The 20,808-nt window shown below is 41.0% G+C and overlaps 4 protein-coding genes and 1 long non-coding RNA gene across 12 annotated transcripts; 2 read left to right on the top strand and 3 right to left on the bottom strand.

Annotated features, from left to right (window-relative positions):
• Positions 1-406: 406 nt before the first annotated feature.
• On the bottom strand, positions 407-11,419 carry nrv2 (nervana 2). Of its 3 annotated transcripts, XM_017144669.3 has the most exons (8): positions 11,269-11,419; positions 8,164-8,498; positions 6,288-6,804; positions 1,739-1,879; positions 1,557-1,676; positions 1,050-1,342; positions 818-986; positions 407-753 (listed from the first exon to the last, which is right to left on the bottom strand). In XM_017144669.3, exons 3-8 carry the CDS (start codon positions 6,430-6,432, stop codon positions 650-652), a joined length of 972 nt encoding a protein of 323 aa, XP_017000158.1. In that variant the 5' UTR covers positions 6,433-6,804; positions 8,164-8,498; positions 11,269-11,419; the 3' UTR covers positions 407-649. The 3 variants fall into 3 exon arrangements, with proteins under 3 accessions (XP_017000158.1, XP_070074311.1, XP_017000159.2); XM_070218210.1 differs by lacking the exons at positions 8,164-8,498; positions 11,269-11,419 and adding an exon at positions 7,599-8,019; XM_017144670.3 differs by lacking the exons at positions 6,288-6,804; positions 8,164-8,498; positions 11,269-11,419 and adding exons at positions 3,100-3,285; positions 4,223-4,343.
• Positions 11,420-11,632: 213 nt separating this feature from the next.
• Positions 11,633-12,263, top strand: LOC138913763 (uncharacterized). Its single transcript, XR_011419602.1, has 2 exons — positions 11,633-11,907; positions 11,968-12,263. It is a non-coding gene; the product is annotated as an uncharacterized lncRNA (long non-coding RNA).
• A 126-nt stretch (positions 12,264-12,389) lies between these two features.
• LOC108059405 (male-specific sperm protein Mst84Dd) lies at positions 12,390-16,021 on the bottom strand. Of its 5 annotated transcripts, none has more exons than XM_070219687.1 (5): positions 15,898-16,014; positions 15,796-15,839; positions 15,405-15,734; positions 13,034-13,226; positions 12,390-12,600 (listed from the first exon to the last, which is right to left on the bottom strand). In XM_070219687.1, exons 2-5 carry the CDS (start codon positions 15,820-15,822, stop codon positions 12,590-12,592), a joined length of 561 nt encoding a protein of 186 aa, XP_070075788.1. In that variant the 5' UTR covers positions 15,823-15,839; positions 15,898-16,014; the 3' UTR covers positions 12,390-12,589. The 5 variants fall into 5 exon arrangements, 3 of the variants coding, with proteins under 3 accessions (XP_070075788.1, XP_017000140.1, XP_070075787.1); XR_011420661.1 differs by lacking the exons at positions 12,390-12,600; positions 13,034-13,226 and adding exons at positions 14,770-15,034; positions 15,091-15,208 and having other exon boundaries at positions 15,452-15,734; positions 15,898-16,013; XR_001770025.3 differs by lacking the exons at positions 15,405-15,734; positions 15,796-15,839; positions 15,898-16,014 and adding exons at positions 12,657-12,820; positions 13,302-13,449 and having other exon boundaries at positions 13,196-13,244.
• A 315-nt stretch (positions 16,022-16,336) lies between these two features.
• Positions 16,337-17,854, top strand: Daao2 (D-amino acid oxidase 2). Its single transcript, XM_017144653.3, has 4 exons — positions 16,337-16,561; positions 16,617-16,829; positions 17,111-17,407; positions 17,472-17,854. The coding sequence occupies exons 1-4, from the start codon at positions 16,359-16,361 to the stop codon at positions 17,782-17,784; spliced, it is 1,026 nt and encodes a 341-aa protein (XP_017000142.2). The 5' UTR covers positions 16,337-16,358; the 3' UTR covers positions 17,785-17,854.
• Positions 17,855-18,101: 247 nt separating this feature from the next.
• LOC108059407 (uncharacterized) lies at positions 18,102-19,324 on the bottom strand. 2 transcript variants are annotated; one of them, XM_017144654.3, is made up of 4 exons: positions 19,124-19,324; positions 18,957-19,067; positions 18,728-18,841; positions 18,102-18,671 (listed from the first exon to the last, which is right to left on the bottom strand). In XM_017144654.3, the coding sequence occupies exons 1-4, from the start codon at positions 19,201-19,203 to the stop codon at positions 18,170-18,172; spliced, it is 807 nt and encodes a 268-aa protein (XP_017000143.1). In that variant the 5' UTR covers positions 19,204-19,324; the 3' UTR covers positions 18,102-18,169. The 2 variants fall into 2 exon arrangements, with proteins under 2 accessions (XP_017000143.1, XP_070072261.1); XM_070216160.1 differs by having other exon boundaries at positions 19,120-19,261.
• Positions 19,325-20,808: the final 1,484 nt, after the last annotated feature.

Raw genomic sequence — 20,808 nt, 5'->3', positions numbered from 1 at the left:
ATGTACAGAGCTTTCACGTTTGACTATGTTAATTATAAATATGGTATATTCTGAAGCTAGCTGTAAATATTAGATTGTTTTTTTTGGTTGACAAAATTGGTCTGTTTTAGTTACATGTATAGCAGACTCAAAAATGAAATCTTTAAATTTTCGTTATAAATTTTATTATCTAAAGATTCGTTTGTTGATTTATTGGAAATGGCAGTTTGGATAAATTGCTGTAAATTTGTTGCATTTGATTGGTTTTATATTCAGCACTAAATGAGATTCAGGCTTGGCTATTTCAATCCTGTACATTGAATTCCCATCTTGGTGTTCAGCTTTATAATCTTAATGTGTAACTTTCATCGTAAAGTGCATACAAAATGTTTGGAATTTAAAATTTGTATATTATAGGCAATGCAAGTCTTGATTATACTTTTTTTTATGTTTAATAACTTGAAGAAATAATACATTAAAACGATTTTGAATTTAAATTACATTCGGAAATCTGAACCTTTCACAATTTTTACTACAACATGTGGTGGTTTGCCTCTGGTAGGATTGTCTTAGACGATTTTGAACGACGTCCTTACCCCTCTGGTACCGAGATTCTTGCTCATCGGAGATTCTGGTTTACATTATGTTATAGGTAATAGTGTGATACATATTAATCGATGAGGAGCTCATAGTGCACCGATCCGATCCGCTCCTTGCGATCGTGTATAATGTTGCGAGCCCAAGCCTTGCACTCGACGTTGATGATGATGCCACCTGGAAAGTAAGGTGGAAGGTATTAGTTCAACTTAATTCCGTTTAAATCTCTGAGTTCACTCACGTTTGGGGCGCTGGAAGTGCACGGCCACCAAGGGACTCAAGTAGCCCTCGGAGTTCTGGTAGGGGTAAAAGTAACCGGGGAATCCCCTGATTGGCAGGTAATTGACAGCTCCAATGTTCTCCTGATCGGCTGGATTCTCGCCCTCGCACGAAACCCAAATGGTGTTTAGCTACAATTTAATAGGAGTAATTCAATTAGTCTGAAAATCGGAAATCTTCGAGCATTAGCTTACCTTTTCTGGCTGTGTCTTCTGGACCTCACCGATGTAGGTCTTCAAGCTCAGGGGCATGGATTCGGGCAAGTCCCGCGAATCGTTGTAGTACTCGGGTATCCAGCCGTAGATCTTGTTCAGCTTGAGGAAAATGCACGGCGCACTCTTGTGGTAACTGTAGTTGTTCTCCTTGGTACAGGGCGACCAGGACTTTATGTCCACATCGCACACCTGACCCTTCGGCGGCGGCTGGTTGTAGTCGCAGTTGTAAATGTTCTGACCACGACCGGGAGTTAATCCAGGTACTTTGTAAACTGAAAAAGGTCCACGGTAAAAGGTTAGAAATGGTCAATGCCTCGAACGAACGGATATCAATTATTTAAACGTTCAAAGTAACTTTAATTGAAAAATATGGAAAATATAATGCATCGAACATAAAATTAAGGATCTGACAATCTAATTAATCCTTTATCGATATACAATGATATATTAAACTATGATAATAGATCCTTATTTTCGAGTACTTACCCGCAAGGAAATCATCCAGGGAGTCTGTCCAGTGTTTGTAGTTCTCGTGCTGAGTCCCCTTGTACCAGATCAAAGTGCTTTCCACATTGTCAACAGGGGGCAGGGGGCGAAAACCCAAACCTGAGATCGTTAAGCTCGATTAGAGATGCAATTAGCTGGTGATTGCGCAACTGACGACTCACCTGGATTTGTGCCAATCAGGGAGCGGTCTAGGGTCCACTTCGGAATGCGAGGATCGAGGGTTTGGAAGAAGGCCCACATGCAGATGGCCACCAGGGCGGCGAGGACTCCGTAGAAGGCCACATAGAAGATTCCGATTTTGGCTGCGAAAGGAGGAGAACGGGAAATGCTTATTGAATTACACCGATTAAAGCTGTTCCCAACGATCCTAAGCGATCCCCAGTCAATTGAACCGATTGAATTAGTTAATTGCCCAGTGGCCCCTCGGTTGGCATGGGTTAAACCGATATAATTGACGACAGCCGGCCCAAGTGGGCTATATAAACAAATGGGGAACCAACCCCATGAGCTGTGCTGCTTCTCAAGTTCGGAGTGGACGGCAAAATGACGCCGAGCTTCTCCACTGAATCATCATCCAAACATTCGCATATGTCTATATATTCTCCGTAGCGCCGCTCTTAAGATTTGAGAAGAGAATTCCCCTAAATGAGTTAATTGCACTCAAGAGCCAACTGGTTGTTACCCGGCTCATGGGTGTGTGTGAAGAGATCGCTCTTAGATCACAGATACTCGTACTTCCCACCTGACATAACCTCAATTTGTCTAAGAAGTTGGTTATCAAGAGAATTAAAGAGTATTAAAGACCTGGGTTCGATACGATACGCTACGTGCAATTGGGTTGGGAAGTTTTAATAGGTGTGAATTTCAAAGAATTCTTGGAAGCCATTCAGAAGTCATGCTTTATTAATATACATTTATTTCTGGCTAAAAAGATATTTGGATTAAAGCTGAAAAATGTGGAATAAAATTTACCATCCGTTCTTTGCCAAGATCTGACCAATGTAACATATTTCCATTTTCATTCTGCTTTACCCCCCATTTCAGCATAATTGCATTGTGCATTTGCCTATATATAGACTCACAGGGCCTTGGGCTTGCCAACTTTTAAATGCCAATATTGGCGTGCCGAGGAAAACCCTTCCCGTACAATTGATGATAAACGCTGAAGCGGACAGCTTAACTAGCGGTAATTGAAAGCGAACAAAAAATAAGATGCCGCCCATCCCCACCCCAAATTGTCCCCATTTCCGAGAGCATCGTTACATGCAGATGTTAATTTGTGCGCCGCCTTCCAAAGCCTCTACTCTGATTTTTACGAATAAGTGCAACTCTCGACACTTCGGGCGGTCTAATGGGCGAGATATTTTCGCGGTGCCGTGCTATTAAAACCCGGCTCGAATTGGTGACAGCGAAATATAACTTATGGTCTTGATTTACAGCAGGCATATGCGAACACAAAAACAAAAAAACATTTTCCTCTGTCAGATTTATGAGACTGCAATAAACACTGCAATAAACTTACCCCATGACGAACGATCTCGGCCCATCACAGTGCCATCCTCGGAATTATATAAGAACTGGGCGAAATTGAACGGTTTGGGCTTCCTCAGGTTGTGCAGATCCTCGTCCACGAAGGACGGACTCATTGGTACGGGCTTGGACATATTTCAGTCGTTGCTTTCGGTGGGTTTTCTTTGGATCTAAAGGCCTGTGTGTACAGTTCGGTTTAATGCATTACATGGGTTTTAAGTTAGTTTAGTAATTTAAGGAATAATTTTTGAAAGAAGTGAAAAATCCATGTAAAACATCTAAACTGAACTGTAAACAAGTGGCGATTTTTATGCCGATATTCTGGCAAGCACTTGGTTTGTTTTTAAATCGTAAATATTTGTGGCAGCGCCAACGAGTTGTACAGATGTACACAAATAGTATTTCACACACACTTTTTGTATATATATTTTTTCTTTTGGTCCTTTGCTCTCTTAAATTCTCTCGAATCTCCTCGCCCTTCCAACCCTCTGGTTGTGCAGAAAAGTTGGCGCCTTTTTTGGCGCTCCTGGGTGAATGAAATGGCTGGCCAAAGAACAGCAAACAGAGAAGTGCATCCGTCAGATACAAACTGCAACTGGTAGGAGGACTGGAATGGGCCCAAAAGGGGGCCGAAAAGGTGGCCTAAATGGGCGTCTTTAGACGGTCGGCGACATGTACGCATTTCCGCGTCTGCAATGCTGCTTTTAATGCCGCATCGGCTTTGACCCGGCATTGAACAGATACAAGAGTACATATGTACATCTGTTCTTTATTTAAGCACATATCCACACCGAATGGTATGTGCATTTTCTTTTATTTTCGCCTCGAAAACACCACAAAACAAACCGTTGCCCTTCTCTTTGCTAGTGAGCATTTGTATCTTTGTATCTCTCTTAGCTGGCGCTCTTAACGCTTGGCCACATACAAACAACCACACCTTTTTGAAGAAATATCGGAGCGTTCTTAAAGACTGTGCTTGGAATTAATTCTATTCTTTCACAAAGAATTCACTACTTTAGGGGCTTTTCTGCGAGAGATGCGTGATGGAATTTTTCACTACTTTCAAGGACTCGTTTATTCCTAATTCACAGGGGAAACTTCACTGAACAACGGACCACAAACTCTGGTGATTGTTTGCAAACGAAACGCGTTTCGACCACGTTACGAGCTGCTCTCCGTGACACGTTTGGTCGCCGCTCAAAACAAATTTCAGACTGAAACCCGAATCTGATGTCTGTCGATACGCAGCCCAAACAACACAGACTTGGCTCGAGTCTGTTTGGCGGGTTCTGCGTTTTTTTTTTCGTTTCTGGTCCGGTTTCTGTGAGTCAAATGCGAGGCTGCTCTCTCGAGCCGAGTTTGTTTTGAGTGGAAAGCGGGCTTTTGGCAGCACTGCACTTTTGCCAACCCAACGACAACGCCGAGTGGAATCGGATCTGGGATCGGTCGGGTTTTCCGGACCGAGATTGGGTTGCGTTCTAATTGCCGTGGAAAAGCTGCCTCCTTGTGCACTCGTTTTAATTAGGCGGTGCCGCCGATTGTCGATGCTACTGCAGTGCATTTAGTGCAAATTGCCCGGGGTTCGATACCAGACCCACGGCCACACTGAGAGAAACGGCAGAAGGGGTTGCCTTGTGGGGCAACTCTTCATTCTTTCCCGTTCTCAAATTAAATTTTATGTAAAAATAATTTTAAAAATTGAAAACGGATAGGTTTTTATTTATATATATTTAAAAAAATTATAATTTTAAAAACCTTTTTAGTCCTTATATCGATTTAATACAACCAATTAAAAAAATGTTCGGGGGAAGGCTAGAAGAGAAATGGCTCATTTAAATATCGCTGGCACGCAAATGAAAGCATTTAAGTGATTCCGCTCAAATTGGCGGACCGGGGAAAGAACTGGTTTAAATGCGGCCACAGGATATTCAGAGAAGTGGGCCAAGCTGAGAGTTGCTATACATACACGCACAGGGGTGGGTTTCGCAGAAGAACTCTGATGAAGTTAAATGTACGATGGAGGGCATCGCAATAGAACTGGATTCATGTGGACAATACAACTCAATTATAAACGATGCTTAACTAACGTCGCTTTAATTTGTGTGCAATTGAAATAAAGATTTTATTAAAAAAATTGGGCCAGTGGAAATTTCTGATTATATCACTACAAAAATGAAGGTATTCTTGTGCTATTGCATAAGGTTTTTGTTGGATAATACTGGTCGACAAAAAAATAGCCCAAGAATAAAAGCTACCAAGCCTGAAAGGATTTTTGCTGTAGATTACTACCTCATACTTGGAAACTTTCCATCACGTTTTGAGAAATACGTAGTGAAAGTTCCAAATTTTCGATTTTTAGGCACTTTTTGCGACTTAATAGCAAGAAAACCCTTCGTAGCCCAGAGCCACTATTTAGCGGAACCTTTTGTTGCATACTTTTTGAATACCAAAATTCCTTTCACCCGAGTGGGGGCTGATATCATCCCCCGTTCATGCTACAATTATATTTGTTTCTGTAAACAATTGAAACTAGATTTTTTAAGTACAAATCGGGATTGCCTGAAAGCTATACTTCCAAGGTATAATCTGGCGACTGATTTATAGAATTAGGGATCTTGAGCGTCAAGGACGAGTCTCTCACGAAAGTCGAAAAAGAAATTATCCAGTAAGATCTTTATACAAGAAATTTATAATGGAAAAAATCTGTCTGCAAGGGGAATTATGGAAAAATGGACATCCCTGACCCGACCCTCCATAAAAGCAAATCCTAAGGGAGGCCTGGCTACGACCTTCCACCGAAATCAGAGGTGGTTCTGGAGAGCGCTGGCGGGTTCACCACGGGCTGATTGCATAATGGCATAATTGACCGATATTGCGGCACAAGTGCCCCCGGGCACACAGATCTGAAGCGCAAACGCCATTGGGCGGGCAATAAAAACACGGACACGGATTCAGACTCGGACTCGGGAAAACGGCGGGAGGCCGGTAAATAGATACATCCACCCACATCCACAATAATCTGCATTTGCCATCAGCGCTAATGCGACGACAAAAGAGATTCTCTTGATTAAGGTCAGACTTTTATCAAGACTCTAGACTGGCGACAGGGGTCGTCGTTTACGTAATCCAAGAAATAAGCTATAAGATACAAGATACTGCATTCTAGATTCCAGAACTCACCCCAGCTATCCATCGAGCGTCCGAAGTAGGAGTTGTCCTCGGAGTCGTAGACCATCTGCTTCAGGGACTTCTTCTTGGGCCTCTCCGGGGGCCGCGAGTAATACTGTTGGAAGCCATCTATGCAATCCTCGGTTATGGTCGGCATTCTTCCGCGCTTTGGCAGCTGCTGGCGCTTCCTCAGTTCAACGGGTAAACGGTTTGAATGGAAGGATCGATGGGCGGGGATCGCTTGGTTATCGGTTCGGTATCGGCAAAGGCAAACGGCAAACGATAACGGTAACGGTAAACGGTAAAGGTGGTATCCAAATGAGCTCCTGTGTAGATCCCGGGCAAGGCTCGGTCGGCGTTGGTCTTGGTCTGGGCTTACACACTGGCCACGATGATGGTGATGATCTGACACTATGAATTTGCGCTGCACACTACAAGTTGACACCGCTGTGCGCCGCGCGACACTGATCTGAATTTGACAAAGAAAGACCAAGCAACGCCGAACCGGGGGTTATGTGTCTGAAAAAATCTGAAATCCGAAATACGCAAGTGTCAGGGCTTAATCAAATATTTTGTGCATGTGTGCGGAAATACGCGCTGCGGTACCGAAAACGGGGATGTGGATGCGAATGGGGAATGGGATTGGAAGTGGGATGCCAGCACTAAGCTCTCCATTTTCAAGTCGGGAAAGACGCAAGTCGCGGCGCGTGACACAATTTTTCATTTAATTGAAGTCTAAGATCGCGGTTGCTGGCTGGCTGGCGGCTGACAAATCCAAATCTAAATCCCGGCTCGTTGCCGAGTGGCTGGCGAAAATTAACTATGATGATCGTTCCACTAATTGCCGCATGAAATATGGCTTCCTTTGGCACTGAGCGCATTTTACACTTTAAGTTCGACCCCACCGATGGTTGCATTTGGACAGGTGGAACCGCCATTGGAAGATATGCCCTCCGATTGAATTGGAAATGAATCGGATACTAGGGCTAGACTCGCTCGGAATGCGTTAATGATCGTCAAGTACCATTTCCCGTCTTACGCCCACTAAAATTCATAGACATGTGCATTAATTAAAAGCCCTTACGTCAGGCCGAGAAGAAACAATAAAAATAAACAAATGCCGCTGCATGGCTCAGTAAGATTTCAAGCGGACAACATTCAAATACGATAGCTATCGACAATTCCGAATAGCTTTTATCGGTTTGCAACTCAGCTAACGCCACCCGACAGGCAATGGCGGTACTACCGACGAAGGTTCGCGTCCCCGCTAGTTATCTCTGTTCAAAAAATGTTGCCTAACCAAGGAAATTTGTTGGTACTTACTAATACAACCATCTATGTTGTTTTGGTGGAAGTCCGAACTTGAAGCCCCTTGTTCCTCTATAGATAGCCATTGGAATTAACAATAGCATCAAGGTCACCAGAAACACCGTTATGACCAGGAAGATAGTGATTAGAGTCGTGTTCTCAACCATTGCGCCAAATCGGATTGAGCTCCTTCTCGAATTGTCGACAAATTTGGAGACCGACGATTAAAAACCGACAAAAAACCCTAAGCCAAGTGTAGATTTAGTAATTCGGCGATCGAAATTTAGGAACACGTAAAATACGATCATAAGCGCGAAAAACAGAACTAATACAACGACAGTTAGGATAAAGGCCAATTGTTTCGTTTCCATAACTTCTTACGTTTTGTAAGTTTAAGTTATGTTACACGCAATACTCGACGACGGCTGCGATAAGACTGAATGCCTGACCGATCCCGACGCCCAAACGTATGGGCACTAGATCGAAATTTAAGTCAGAGAACGGTTGATGCCTAACACTGAAACTCACGCAAGCCCGAAACTTTTCAAAGGTTACTTAGATTTCAAGTAAAGAGACTTACGATTTTTAGCCCTCCGCTGGGGGTGCATCCTCGGGACCACCCTCGACAGGTTCGAGGTCAATCGCCTCTGTTTCAGGCTCTATATAATCAGTGATTTCCATCGTAGTGGGTGCTTCGGTCGTAGTTGAAGTTGTTGTTGATCGGGTGGTTAGGTAAGGATTGTCGATTATAAAGTAAACAAAGAGCAAATTCATTATGACAAGGAACAGAATTACTGTTATGCCTATAAGAGCCAAGACAAGTTGCTGATTCATGATTTACTTGAACAAACTAGGAAAACTAGGTATCACAGGAGCTGGTTTTTCTGGAAGAGGTAAACTTCCTTCAATGGGATCCTAGGAAAAATTGAATTTATTTTAGTTTTATTTTAATATGCTGGTAAATAAAATATTTGTATCGCCTGAATAAAATGTAACAACGTTATGTTACTATTGATTTGATATAAAAGTCAAGGCATTCTTGGTTTTAGGAAAATTTCGCCTTTTAGAAATCATATTTTTAAGTTATTATTTTTTATGAATAATATGTGTAGACTAACACTAATAATACTAATACTTTACAAAATATGAGCTTTGTAAGTTTTTTGCTTTTTTCGTTTTTCTTTTGAAAGTCCGTGTTCATCGTTATTTCTAAACACCGATCGTTTTCAAGTTTGTCGCCTATTTTTACGTTAAAAAAAAACTCGTCAATGCACAGTGGACCAAAAAGTTTATTTTTTGGCCAAAAATCTGTTTTTTCTTTCCTAGAACAGTTAGAAGGAAGCAGTTTTTTGCGTTTTTTTCTTAAAAGATTGAACTTTCCAACGAACTAAAAGTAAAATTTTTTGGAAGTTTATATGATGTAGATAATCCAAACCAAAGTCGGAAAATTTTACGTACTTTTCGGTTTATTATTTTTAAAAAAATAACTAGAAGGCGCACTCAATCCATTTTCAATCACGATAAAGTAGGAGATAAAACAAACTAAAAACAAGAGAGAACGCTATAGTCGGGTTGGTGTCCCGACTATTTAATACCCGTCACTCAGCTAAAGGGATTGCAAACGCTGTACTCGGGTTGGTGTCCCGACTAATAATCGCAACTCAGCTAAAGGGAGTGCGAGGGAGATAGATATATATTGACAATTTTAAATGAGTATAACTTTTTAATGGATGGTCCGATTTGAAAAATGTCTTCTACATTTCGATAGGTATAAATATACACAACAAAAATGCATTTATACTTCTCGGAAATCTTTAAAGATGTCGGCGCAGGACCCATTTTAAAATCGTTAGTGGGCGATTGTGGGCGTTAGAGGGGGCGTGGCGCTCGGCTAAAATAAACTTGCGCTGCGTAGGAAGCCAAAGAATATGTGTGGGAAATCTCAACCTTCTAGCTTTTGTAGTTTCTGAGATCTCAGATTTCATACAGACGGACAGACGAACATGGCTAGATCGACTCGGCTAGTGACCCTGATCAAGAATATATATACTTTATGGGGTCGGAAACGCTTCCTTCTAGCTGTTACATACTTTTGCACGAATACAATATACCCTTTTACTCTACGAGTAACGGGTATAAAAATTAACATCACTAAAAAATATTATGTCGTTTAAGATTTATGAATCGTTAAAAACTGCAACTTTCGGAGGCTCCCACATCAACGTTTATCAAACAATCGATTTAAAAAAATGTATATTTTTTTTCTTGTTACCTCTTAAGTTTTATATTTAATTTAATTTATTCATTTGTTTTATCCCGATGCGACAAGACTAGGTCTTATAAATTAATAATATTAATAATAGGGTATTTTATAAAACTTAAAAGCTAATACAAAATTAATAAAGAGGAATACAAAAAATAAACAAAAGAAAAAATAGTTACATTTAACATTAAATAATTAAAATTAAACAGAACGAGTGTAATAGTAATAGTATTATGATGATGTTTTGTTTTGATTTGTGTTTTGATTTGTTTAATGTTAATTTGACGTACTCTGAAGTCATCACAAAAGTATGCTACATTTATATTTGCATAGTCCAGATTAGATAGATAGATATAGATTTTGAAAATACCATGATCGATTAGTAAAGTAGATTTAAGATGTTAGTCACACTAAAATCAAATTTTTTCGCGCAAAATGTTTACTAAAACCTGAAGAAAAAAAAACGACATACTTTTGGGCTCTCTCTTAAAGCTCTTTAAAACAGCTCGACTTCGAGTTAAGCCTTCAATTAAAACTTAAATTACCGAAACTAATTTGGGGATGGCACTCAAAGGCTCTTAAAAAGCAACGTACTCATTTTTCAAAAAAAGCCGTAAAAATCAACAAATACATTTATTTTAGGAAACAAGTAAGACATACGACCTATATATTTATATCTTTCTTTAAAACTTTGGCATAAATTAGTTTAATGTATTATGAAAAGGAATTCAAACTTAATTAGGTCGTTTTCTTAAAAAACAAAAACGTATTTTTGGCCAAAACTTGGACCGGCTGGCCCAGTGTGCAATGTGAAAAATGTTTATTTTTTTTAAACTTAAAAAGTTTTTTTTGGAGCGAATTCGCGAATTCGACACGATTTTTTTAGTTAAAAACGCATTTTAATTTTGAAAGATTGTACAAAATTCTTAAATTAAAAAATTATATATCGAGCTTCCAAGGGGGCGCCTTTTTAAATTCTTAAATTAAATATAAAAACAAAATGGAAATCCGATCATTTTAGTCGGAGATACAGTGAACACAACAACACTATTTTTTTTGAAAGTGTTCCAGCTATCGTTTTGACACCGATACATATGCCGATAGTATCGGCTTAATAAATTATTGAGTGTTATTTAAATGACTCTTAGTAATATGCAAAAGGTTTGAATGAAATACATCTAACCAGTTTTTATAGAAAAACTCGCAAAGTTAGTTAATTTTTGATGTCAAAAAACCCTACAGAACCTTTAAGTAAATCCATTGTGTTCAGAGTTATATTTCGTTCATTTTTTTGCATTTTGCAAGGGGCTTAATTTATATTCGTATACTATTTCAAAAATGCTGAAATTACGGGTTAAAAAATATGTTTTGTCTTAAACAAACAAAAACATGGGTGCCTATTTTTGGGTTAGTTATTCTTACCGGGCGCCTGCCGAATTTACGAACATCTTGCCTCCATTCTACGTCTAAGCAAATATACGCGATTAGAAGAATGTCAACAATAACAACAATGCCAATAATAATCGAGAAAATTATTATTATATATTTTGCCTCCATTTTGGTACTCAGTAGCGTATTATGATTTATATAATTTTGAAGCGAGTTTGAATTTCCTTGTATCACCAGTTTCTATTTTACTGTTCCACTGACTAAACGACTTTACCGATTTTGACAGGAAAGTCATGGAACTATTATAGGAAAAAGTAAGCTTGTTATAACTTATAATAAGCAAATAATTCCCAATCGCATTTAAAAGAATAGCTATACATATTCGCTGAAGAAGTTAAATTAAGAAGGACTCCAAACTATAACTGTGTTGAAACATATCTATTTACTTTTAAATTTTTTCAAACACCGTGTTCCTTATAGTAAAAAACTTGTTCTTAAGTTTAATTATCCCAAAAAAAAGGCTGAGATATAGGAAGCTATGATCCTACTGAAAAGCCATTCAAATGTTTAATTTTTTGTCACCAATCAGTATACTTGTTACTTTCCGTTCAAAGGGTTGTGCTTTGCTTATCTGTAAATTTGAAAATTATAAAAGTATTTTAGGAATATTTTGTAAGTATTATATATCCATAACATAAAGCAAAATCCACAAACGTGTTCTTTATTTTGCAGGTGCTGGTGGCGCTAGTATACTTTAACGATGACGGGCCCTCAGGCAATCGTCGTTTATGGCTTGATTGGCATTCTGATCATTGTTATAGTAATCATTTCTATTATTTTGATCGTTGGATTGTACATAAATGATCCGAATCGTAGCACAACTTCAAATATGACGTCAACTGAGGATGACTGGAAAACTACATGAGATGCGGAGAAGGACGGATCACTACAATAATTATTTTTAGATTGCAAAATGTTTGTTGGATTTTAAATACATAAATATATCAAATTATTTTTTTCCAACGTCAGCTCCTATCAATATTTTTTGCATTCTTGTGGTTCGCTTTACAATTTTACAAAACAAATCTGGGACCAGATTTTCACATACATTTTAACTGGATACCCAATTTGCCCAATTCCCACCGAGTAACAACTTATTATCATTATTATTCAAGACATTTAATTTTAATTTAAAGCCTAAATAAGTCCAAAAAAATATCACAACTGGAGGTGTTCTTGTCTGGCCTTTCTGCAACTTTATCCATTCGGTTACCAACCAAAATACGGCGCCCGAAATGTCTGGACCCACTTCCGCACTTTCAGCACTCCATCTGAAGGCTTAGCCAGGACCCACTTAGAAGCCACCTGAAGGATGAAACGAGTAAGATTTGATGAGAAGGGCAGCTAGAGCAGGTACTTACACGACAGGGAAAGTGTGGAATGGTAGGGATTAGTTTTAGGTCAGATCTTTCACGACCCTAGCAACAGCATTTGGGCGGAGTATTGTAGCAGTGGGCCTTGCACGGAGCACACCAAACACAGGGCGCGTTATCCTTGTTCACAAGGTAGCGTCTGGGGCAGGGGGCTTTAGGAGAGGTTATAGGTTATAGCTTACAACCTGGACTGATCGCAGGGATACCAGATGCTGTGGCTCGCACAGTTGCCCCACATGCCACGTGCTCCTCCTTTGATGCCTCTACATTCTCCAGACTCGCAGACGATGGGCAAACAGACGGACGGACGGATGGGTGGGTGGTTGGATGGATGGATGGATTTGTGGGCTCGGGACCAGACTTACATGGATACGTTGGGGGCGTGTTATAGTAGTTCCAGACACGCGGATCGGGAATCCCGCCCTCGGGAAGAGGGGGGCAGCACATGCCCGGGGCAGGGGAGCACGGAATGGGCGAGGGGGCTCCGCAGGGCGGACTGTGCGGGCCACAGCAGGGCGTTTCATTACAGGGTCCACAGCATCCACATCCGTTACACATCTTGGGTTCTTTTTAAAGCTGCATGCAAAGAAATCTAAAGATGCTCATACTTATAAGAAAATATTCCACACTTACTATTTTGGTTGAGTAATATTCGAAAGGAAAAATACAATTTGGAATTTTGATAAATTTAGAAGCCGAAACGACTGGTCCGAGGGTTTGATATCGAATGAGGCTAGCTTCTCACCGGGCCTAGAGCATGCGTTTGACGTTTTCGGTTCGATTTCCTCTGAAAGTCATGGCCAACTTTATGGAATCTCTTGGCCTACTTTTATTAGGCCAAAAAGCAAAACTCTCGCGAGGGAACAATTGCATTTCCCTTACCTACCATTATATTTTAACCATTTAAACCATTAAATGGTCAATGCACTGTAATGAATATAATAATATGCAACCATATGAAATAAGTAAAATAACCAGTTTTCATTATACCCTTGCAGAGGGTATTATGATTTCAGTCAGAAGTTTGCAACGCAGTGAAGGAGACGTTTCCGACCCCATAAAGTATATATATTCTTGATCAGCATCACTAGACGAGTCGATCTAGCCATGTCCGTCTGTCCGTCTGTCCGTCTGTCCGTCTGTCCGTCTGTCCGTCTGTCTGTTTCTACGCAAACTAGTCTCTCAGTTTTTGAGCTATCGGGACGAAACTTTCGTAAAAGTCGTATTTCTATTGCAGGTAGTATATATGTCGGAACCAACCAGATCGGACAACTATATCTTATAGCTCCCATAGGAAGGATCGAAAAAAAAACGGAAAAAAACGGAAAAAAAATTATAGCTCCGATGTTTTTTGAAATATTACCTTCTACTCTTGGGAATATTTTTTTTTATATATTTCTGAATTTCGGTTTTTTTGTTTTTTAAATCGGAAAACTATATCATATAGCTGCCATAGGAACGGTCGAAAAATTAAATGGAAATTAATGGGAAAAAAATTATATCTTTGTTGGTTTTTATTACATTCCCTTCTAGTCTGGGATATGACTATTTTGAAATATTTCCGAATTTCGATTTTAATTTTTAAAAGATCGAACTACTATATCATATAGTTGTGATAGAAACGATCGAAAATTTAATGTGAAATAATAAGAAATTTAACATTTTTGCGATTTGTAAATTAATAGAATGATCTGCAAGGGTATATAAGCTTCGGCTTGCCGAAGCTAGCTTCCTTTCTTGTTTTTCATTGATTTTAGTCACATGAAGAACAGCCACAATTTTCTACATCAACGATCCAAAACTCATTTGAACTTTCCGCACGTGAAGTCCAACTCGCGATTACATTTATAAACATCTATATAAAGAAATTGTTCTGGTAATTCTCCCTGCTGAAAATCCTTTTGATCAACCACCCAGGTCTTTTATTTTCTTTCCCAATGTAATATTTGACGTCATAATCAAATTTGAAAGTGTATTTCAACCCAAATTTAATTTTAAACGATAGCCATTAATAAAAATTCAACAAAGATATATTTATTTTAAATCTTTACGAAGTGTCCTTTTTGCTGGGCCACCAGCTAACAGAAAATCACAAAATATGTTTATTTTATTTTACAATTTATAATTTATTGCCGAAGAAAATTCCAAAAACCTACAAATGATTTTGCGCTTAAATCAAGACAGACGAACGTATTTTACACTGTTGCGCCACATGTTTCCAGCCATTCGATGGTTCCGGGTTTTCGCGCTCCGAGCTCCATCTTGATTTAAGCCACCTTCAGTTTATGATCAACCAAAAGAGCGCCACACAACATGTCCCGTGAGGATCCGATCGCATCACTTGCCAGGAACTACTTAGAAACCACCTGCAGGATGAGATAGGCAATGGGTAGTGAATGGGGCAGATGTCACAGCTACTTACACGCGACGGAATGTGGAGGGTTGGGGGTCAGTCATGGACTTGGAGCCTGGCTTCGCTTTGATCCCGACTCGGGGCATGCTATCCTTGTGGACGGATCAGCGCTGTGGGCATTAAGCTTCTGCAGGAGGACATAAAGCGTCACCAAGGGTGTTATTCTTCCACTCGCGATGTGTGGCCCGCACAGTCGCCACTTTACGATTCCCCAACGGACGGACAAGCGGACATATGGACGGACAAGGACTGGAGATACGGACAGAGACCTGGACCGGACTTACATGGGTACGTCACAGGTGAGTTACAGTAATTCCAGACACGCGGGGCAGACTGTGGGGGCCACAGCAGGGCGTTTGAGTTCCATTACAGCAGCCACAGCAGCCGCCGGCAGCACGACCGCCACAGGCACCGCCGTTCGGAGCTCCGGTAGCCGCACAGCGCATCCGCTTGTTGTTCACGCCCATCGTCATGTTGGCGTAGCGCAGGGGAAAGGCCGCCGGACCGCAGGTGGGGAACGGGAAGCACAGGCAGGCCGGTCTGCCCTGGCAGGCGGACCGCGGACACTTGTCCTGCAGGCCATTCCGCTTCACGCAGTCACAGGTGGTGTACATGATGCCGCAGCGCAGCTCCCGACTGCGGCATCCACGCGGCTGAAAGGTGATTGGATTGCATTGGAGGTCAGATGGTTATAGGAGGATCCAAGCTACTCACCTCCAATGATCCACATCCGTCACACATGTTGAGCCCGTCGAGCGCTGCAGCAGGACGAAGGGATTAAAAATATGTGTACCCTATATGCTACCCCTAACTTACTTTATTTTGGCTAAACTATTTTCGAAAGAAAATTTGGAATTTTGGAAATTTAGAAGCAGGCCGAAACGAAGGGTCCGAGGGCTAGAAATCGAATGGGGATTGCTTCCCATATCCTAGTCCATATTCGGTTCCGTTTGAGCGGATACGCAAGGCCAGCTTGTTAAATCTCCAGCCTACTAGACTTTACAAAATATTATCAGTTACAAAACATAACCTTTCTTTATAGAATGGCTTATTATATTAAGGATCACTTTCTAAAAATAAAATTAATTCCATTCCATTTAAATGCACTTTTCCCATTCTAATCTTTATAATTCCGATGCAAACAGCCAAGAAGCTTCCTCTTTGTTGCCGAAAGCTTTGTTATCAGCTACTGCGAGTTAATAGCTCTCAGATCTGCTTAGAAGCCTGATAAGAGTTTTTAGTTTGCTTTGAGTTGCCAAGCTAATCGGATCGCAGCAATGATGAACATTGCAGTAATCGGGGCCGGGGTGAATGGTGTGTCCAGTGCCATTAAGATATTGGAACACTACAAAAGAGAGGCAAAGTCACCGATAAGGGTGACGATTATATCGGAGGACTTCACGCCCAACACCACAGGCGATGGATCGGCGGGACTCTGGGGTCCCTATCTACTGGGCGGCACTTCGCAATCGAAAGTCTAGTAAGTACTTCGAATTCTTGATTTCGTATTTCCATAAAATATATTTTTTGAGCAGCAAATGGTCGAAAAGTATGCACAAATTTCTGGAGGAGATCTGGCTAAGTGGAGATGCCGGAGAGGCTGGTGTGTGTCTGCTGCCCTGCATTCGGCTGAACACCTCCACGGTGGACACCGTTGAGGATTTCTGGCGCGACATTGTCTATGGAGCCGAGGATCTGTCTCAGGAACAACTCGCTGCCTACAATAAAGGACGCAGCGTTAAGTTTACGTAAGGATTAGAGTTTATTTAATTTAATTTATTTTAAATAACGTCTTTATGATTTTTTATAATTTGAAGAATAGCTATACCTTTAATTTTTCTGATATATATTAAACACATACTACAATTATTTTATTTAAAAATACTTCAATAATATTACTTAATATACTCAATATACTTAATATTACTTATTTGTTACATTTTGGTAGCAGTTGCTAAACCCTATAGTTCATATTATTTCCTGGCTAGTCTAAGCTTATAATTGATTAAAACTGATTCACTATTTCCAGGTCAGGCCTATCCTTCGTTACCTACACCTCGGAGCCCATTAAACTGCTTCCGTATTTGATGAAGCGTTTCGCCCGCAACGGAGGAATAGTTGTTCAGAAGAGGATAACAGACCTGGAGGCATTTGTCGCCGACTCCGATTACGATGTGATCGTCAACTGCTCCGGCCTGGGCTCCCGAACTCTTCTCAACGACGACCACATGTACGCGGTGCGTGGACAAGTGTCCCGGGTGAGGGCAAACTGGATTTTCTCGGCCGTTCTGGACGAAAGCGACGATGGCAACTACATTATACCCAAGTGAGTAAGGGGTTACCCCCTTTAAAGGCAACTAAATGGCACTGCTAAACCATCAAAATCGTAGCACTGAGACCGTTGTCCTGGGCGGAACCCATCAGGAGCGGGACTACAACACTCAAGTTTGCCCCAAGGACAGGCAGTTGATAGTGGAAGGCTGTCGCCGGTATATTCCTGGTCTGGAGCACTCGGAAAGCCTTTTCGACTGGGTGGGTCTTCGGCCAGGTCGCACCCAACTGCGACTGGAGGCGGAGCGCCGTGGCCGGAAGCTCCTTATCCACAACTATGGTCACGGCGGCAGCGGGGTCACCTTGTGCTGGGGCTGTGCCGACGATGTCCTCGATATCCTGCTGGCCGCCAAGAACGGTTCCAAGTTGTAAGTCCCAAAAAAAATGTAAAATAAATGTAAAAAATGCTGTAAAATATAGATCGCCAATATAGACCACCTGATATTACAAATGTTGCATTTTTGGCTCACAAATGTATATGTAAACTAATATAGTTGAAATAATATGAACCTTTTACTTGTTTGGCATCACTTTTCACTGTGTAGGCATAAGGTGTTATTATTATTATCGCAATAGCAATACGATCCCCATATTGATACCCTTATCAACGACCGCTTGTAAACGTGCCCTCTTTCCACCCCTCTAAAAAAAATCGCAATTAACTACTTGTAGAAGGGAGGCTGAGGAAATTCCGAGGGCTAAGCCCGAAAGTAGGCACACATGTATTCAAAAAATATAAAGACAAAGAAGTAGCAGCTCAAAACTCGTCGTCGTGTCGCTTTTCGGCAGCCTCCTTGGCCATTTTGGCATCCAAGGCCTCGTGAAACTCCTCGAATCCGGGCATTTCGACGTACTTCAGAATTGGACTGACGGGCAGTTCGTAGAGCAGCGCGTACATCTCGTCCAGTTCGCGCAGGATATCGAAGGGCCGCGTATTGCCCACCTTGTAGATCGAGTAGATGGTCCGCCCGATCTCGTCGTACTCGATCAGACTAGTGGCCTCCTGGTCCACGGAGCTTAGGGCGATGAAGCTCACCCGCGGCATGTGCATGTGCTGGGCCACATAGCCGAAGACGTCGAAAATGGTCATCAGGAAGTCCCGGTTGAAGTACAGCTCGTCCGGAAAGGCAATCTCATGGACCACTAGCGAGTCGTAGGTGGTCATGCCAAGGTTCTTTTTGGTAGCATCGATAAGCTTCTTCTTCATCATTATGATCTGCTGGAAGAGATTCCGGGGCATCGAGGAGGGAAAGAAAACCCTGCGAGACACAAGTCTGTTAGTTGGGGAAGTTTGGAAGGGGTTGAGTAGCCATACCAGGAGTGCCACTCCTCCGTCATCCATTCGAGCAGGCCCACTGCCTTTATCTGCGTCTCGTCCTCACTGATCATCATCACCGAACACTCGTTTCGCAGAATGTGCCGCACATATCTTAAATAACAAATTATATTAGGATTAAGCCAATGAATTAAAATATAATAATATTTTTGTTAATCAAAAAATATATCATGTATATAGATTTTTTTTAATGATCTTGAATTTTTACTTAGAATATGTCTCCTTCATGTCCGGCAGATCGAACAGTCCCAGACTCTCGTAGACCAGGCTTTTCAGAAACGATTGAGACCACATGAACTCGATCACCATGTCGTAGTACCTAAAAATATTATACAATTAGGCGCTCGCCTTCTACTTTACTTGCACTATACATGCTTTGAGTTGATGTCAACTATTTGCATTCCCTCGAAAACATCCCACTGAATGTCGAATCGCAAAGTGCGGATATCGTCCATTGCAGCTGTCACTTCCAATTTTAACAGCACTGAAGATTTAGTTGATTAATTATATGAATTTAAAGGGGAAAAGCCGAAAATACAAAATTAAAGCTGAATATAACAAAATATTCTGAGTTACTAAAAAAATAGAAATACAGAAAAGCAAAGCATACTTTTTGGGTGGATAAAAATTACTTACAAAACAACTGAAACACTTAATTAAAAATTTCACATAATTATTAATTTAAGTGCTTTTACCAATGCATTTTTTATTGTCGATTTTGGTGCATACTAAAAGAGTTATATTTATAATATTGGTATCGATACGCCCAGGAACATAAAATCTAATAAGCTACAGAATACTTCTTTCAGTCACATTCTCATGGCTTGTAAAACTGTTTAGCATATTGTTTCCGAATACGATGATATTAAATTGGATTTTATTCATATGCCAGAGGAATAGCCGTAAATGTTTATTTCTACAACAAAATGTAAATTTCGTATTTTGAATAATGTCATAATTAAGCGAATATACAGGCGGTAACAATCATGGGAGATACGTGTAAATTTAATTTGTCTAATGTCTCAATTTGAATAAATTGCCACCACATAAAAGCAAATGCAGCCCAAAAGAATGTAAATAACAATCGCACCCATTTGTGGGTGAAATTCGGTGGAAGGCCGATATAATGGAAAAAGGACACGGGGCTGGGGAGCTGAAACCCAAACCAAATCCACCCTAGCCAAAAATAAAAGAAAATATTTCCAAAGTGGAGACACGTCCTGGAATACACCTTGGATTCCGTATTTTAAAATTCAAAGACCATCGGGTGTCATTTACTAGGCAACAAACCAATTGGATAACCGAATTTGGCTCGGATGCTGGGATCTTTGACGGGGGGATTCGTATTCTCCAAGCTCAAGCGCATTTTTAAATGTTTCACATCCTCGTCCGTGAGACAATTGGATATTTAAATACAAGCGACACTTTTAATGCCCCGCATCGGGTTTCGGTTGGACCGCTGCCATTTGTATCTGCGGCATATCTATTCCGGACACGTATGCCGACGTCTCATGTCGCCCTGATAAATTCAATATTGAAAAGAAATAACTTAATTTTTGACATCACTCGGCTGGGGAATGGAATGGGCTGTGGATTGCTGGGGATTGGTTTAAAAGTACCCACTTCTTGTTCAGTTACATTAAGCAACGGCTTTGGAAAACAGCGTAATACCGGGCTAAGTCCGCGGTGGACTTTATGATGTTGCATAAAGTGTGTCGGGCATAAAAACGTCTCATTTGGGACTCATTTAATCCGCCAAATTGTTTGCACACACTCGCATTCGCCACACCCACCGCTGCGCATCCTTTTTGTGCCGCAAAAGGTAAACGATTCGGGCCAACAACAATGGCGAATTTGAATTCATTCGAAAATCGCTTAACGTCAGCCGGATGGTTTAGCATGTTTTTCAGCAGCACACCTGCACATTCCCTTGGAATCGCGACCTGGGTGGTTGGGTGGTTCGGCGTTTCGACGGTTCAGCGGTTGGGTGGTGCCATTGTCAGCCGTGACTTGCATTCGCCAGCGACATTCTGCCGCCGCTTTCATTTAAAATCGAAAAT

The sequence above is a fragment of the Drosophila takahashii genome, chromosome 2L (assembly GCF_030179915.1).
Source record: "Drosophila takahashii strain IR98-3 E-12201 chromosome 2L, DtakHiC1v2, whole genome shotgun sequence".
NCBI classification, from domain to species: domain Eukaryota; kingdom Metazoa; phylum Arthropoda; class Insecta; order Diptera; family Drosophilidae; genus Drosophila; species Drosophila takahashii.
Note: the sequence above shows the minus strand (reverse complement) of the source record. Positions and strands in the feature narration are given on the sequence as shown.

What these genes read in the sequence shown, in the direction of transcription:
- LOC108059405 (XM_070219687.1), bottom strand. Translation starts at nt 15,822, where the DNA reads ATGTGTGACGGATGTGGATCATTGGAG. An exon ending in ACGGATGTGGATCATTGGAG is followed by an intron (nt 15,735 to 15,795) that starts GTGAGTAGCTTG and finishes ATCACCTTTCAG; the next exon opens with CCGCGTGGATGCCGCAGTCG. An exon ending in GCCCCCACAGTCTGCCCCGC is followed by an intron (nt 13,227 to 15,404) that starts GTGTCTGGAATT and finishes AAAGAACCCAAG; the next exon opens with ATGTGTAACGGATGTGGATG.
- LOC108059407 (XM_017144654.3), bottom strand. Translation starts at nt 19,203, where the DNA reads ATGGACGATATCCGCACTTTGCGATTCGACATTCAGTGGGATGTTTTC. An exon ending in ATAGTTGACATCAACTCAAA is followed by an intron (nt 19,068 to 19,123) that starts GCATGTATAGTG and finishes TAATATTTTTAG; the next exon opens with GTACTACGACATGGTGATCG. An exon ending in ATGAAGGAGACATATTCTAA is followed by an intron (nt 18,842 to 18,956) that starts GTAAAAATTCAA and finishes TTGTTATTTAAG; the next exon opens with ATATGTGCGGCACATTCTGC.
- Daao2 (XM_017144653.3), top strand. Translation starts at nt 16,359, where the DNA reads ATGATGAACATTGCAGTAATCGGGGCCGGGGTGAATGGTGTGTCCAGT. An exon ending in ACTTCGCAATCGAAAGTCTA is followed by an intron (nt 16,562 to 16,616) that starts GTAAGTACTTCG and finishes TTTTTTGAGCAG; the next exon opens with CAAATGGTCGAAAAGTATGC. An exon ending in GGACGCAGCGTTAAGTTTAC is followed by an intron (nt 16,830 to 17,110) that starts GTAAGGATTAGA and finishes CACTATTTCCAG; the next exon opens with GTCAGGCCTATCCTTCGTTA.
- nrv2 (XM_017144669.3), bottom strand. Translation starts at nt 6,432, where the DNA reads ATGCCGACCATAACCGAGGATTGCATAGATGGCTTCCAACAGTATTAC. An exon ending in CCTGGATGATTTCCTTGCGG is followed by an intron (nt 1,343 to 1,556) that starts GTAAGTACTCGA and finishes GACCTTTTTCAG; the next exon opens with TTTACAAAGTACCTGGATTA. An exon ending in GCACTTCCAGCGCCCCAAAC is followed by an intron (nt 754 to 817) that starts GTGAGTGAACTC and finishes CTTACTTTCCAG; the next exon opens with GTGGCATCATCATCAACGTC.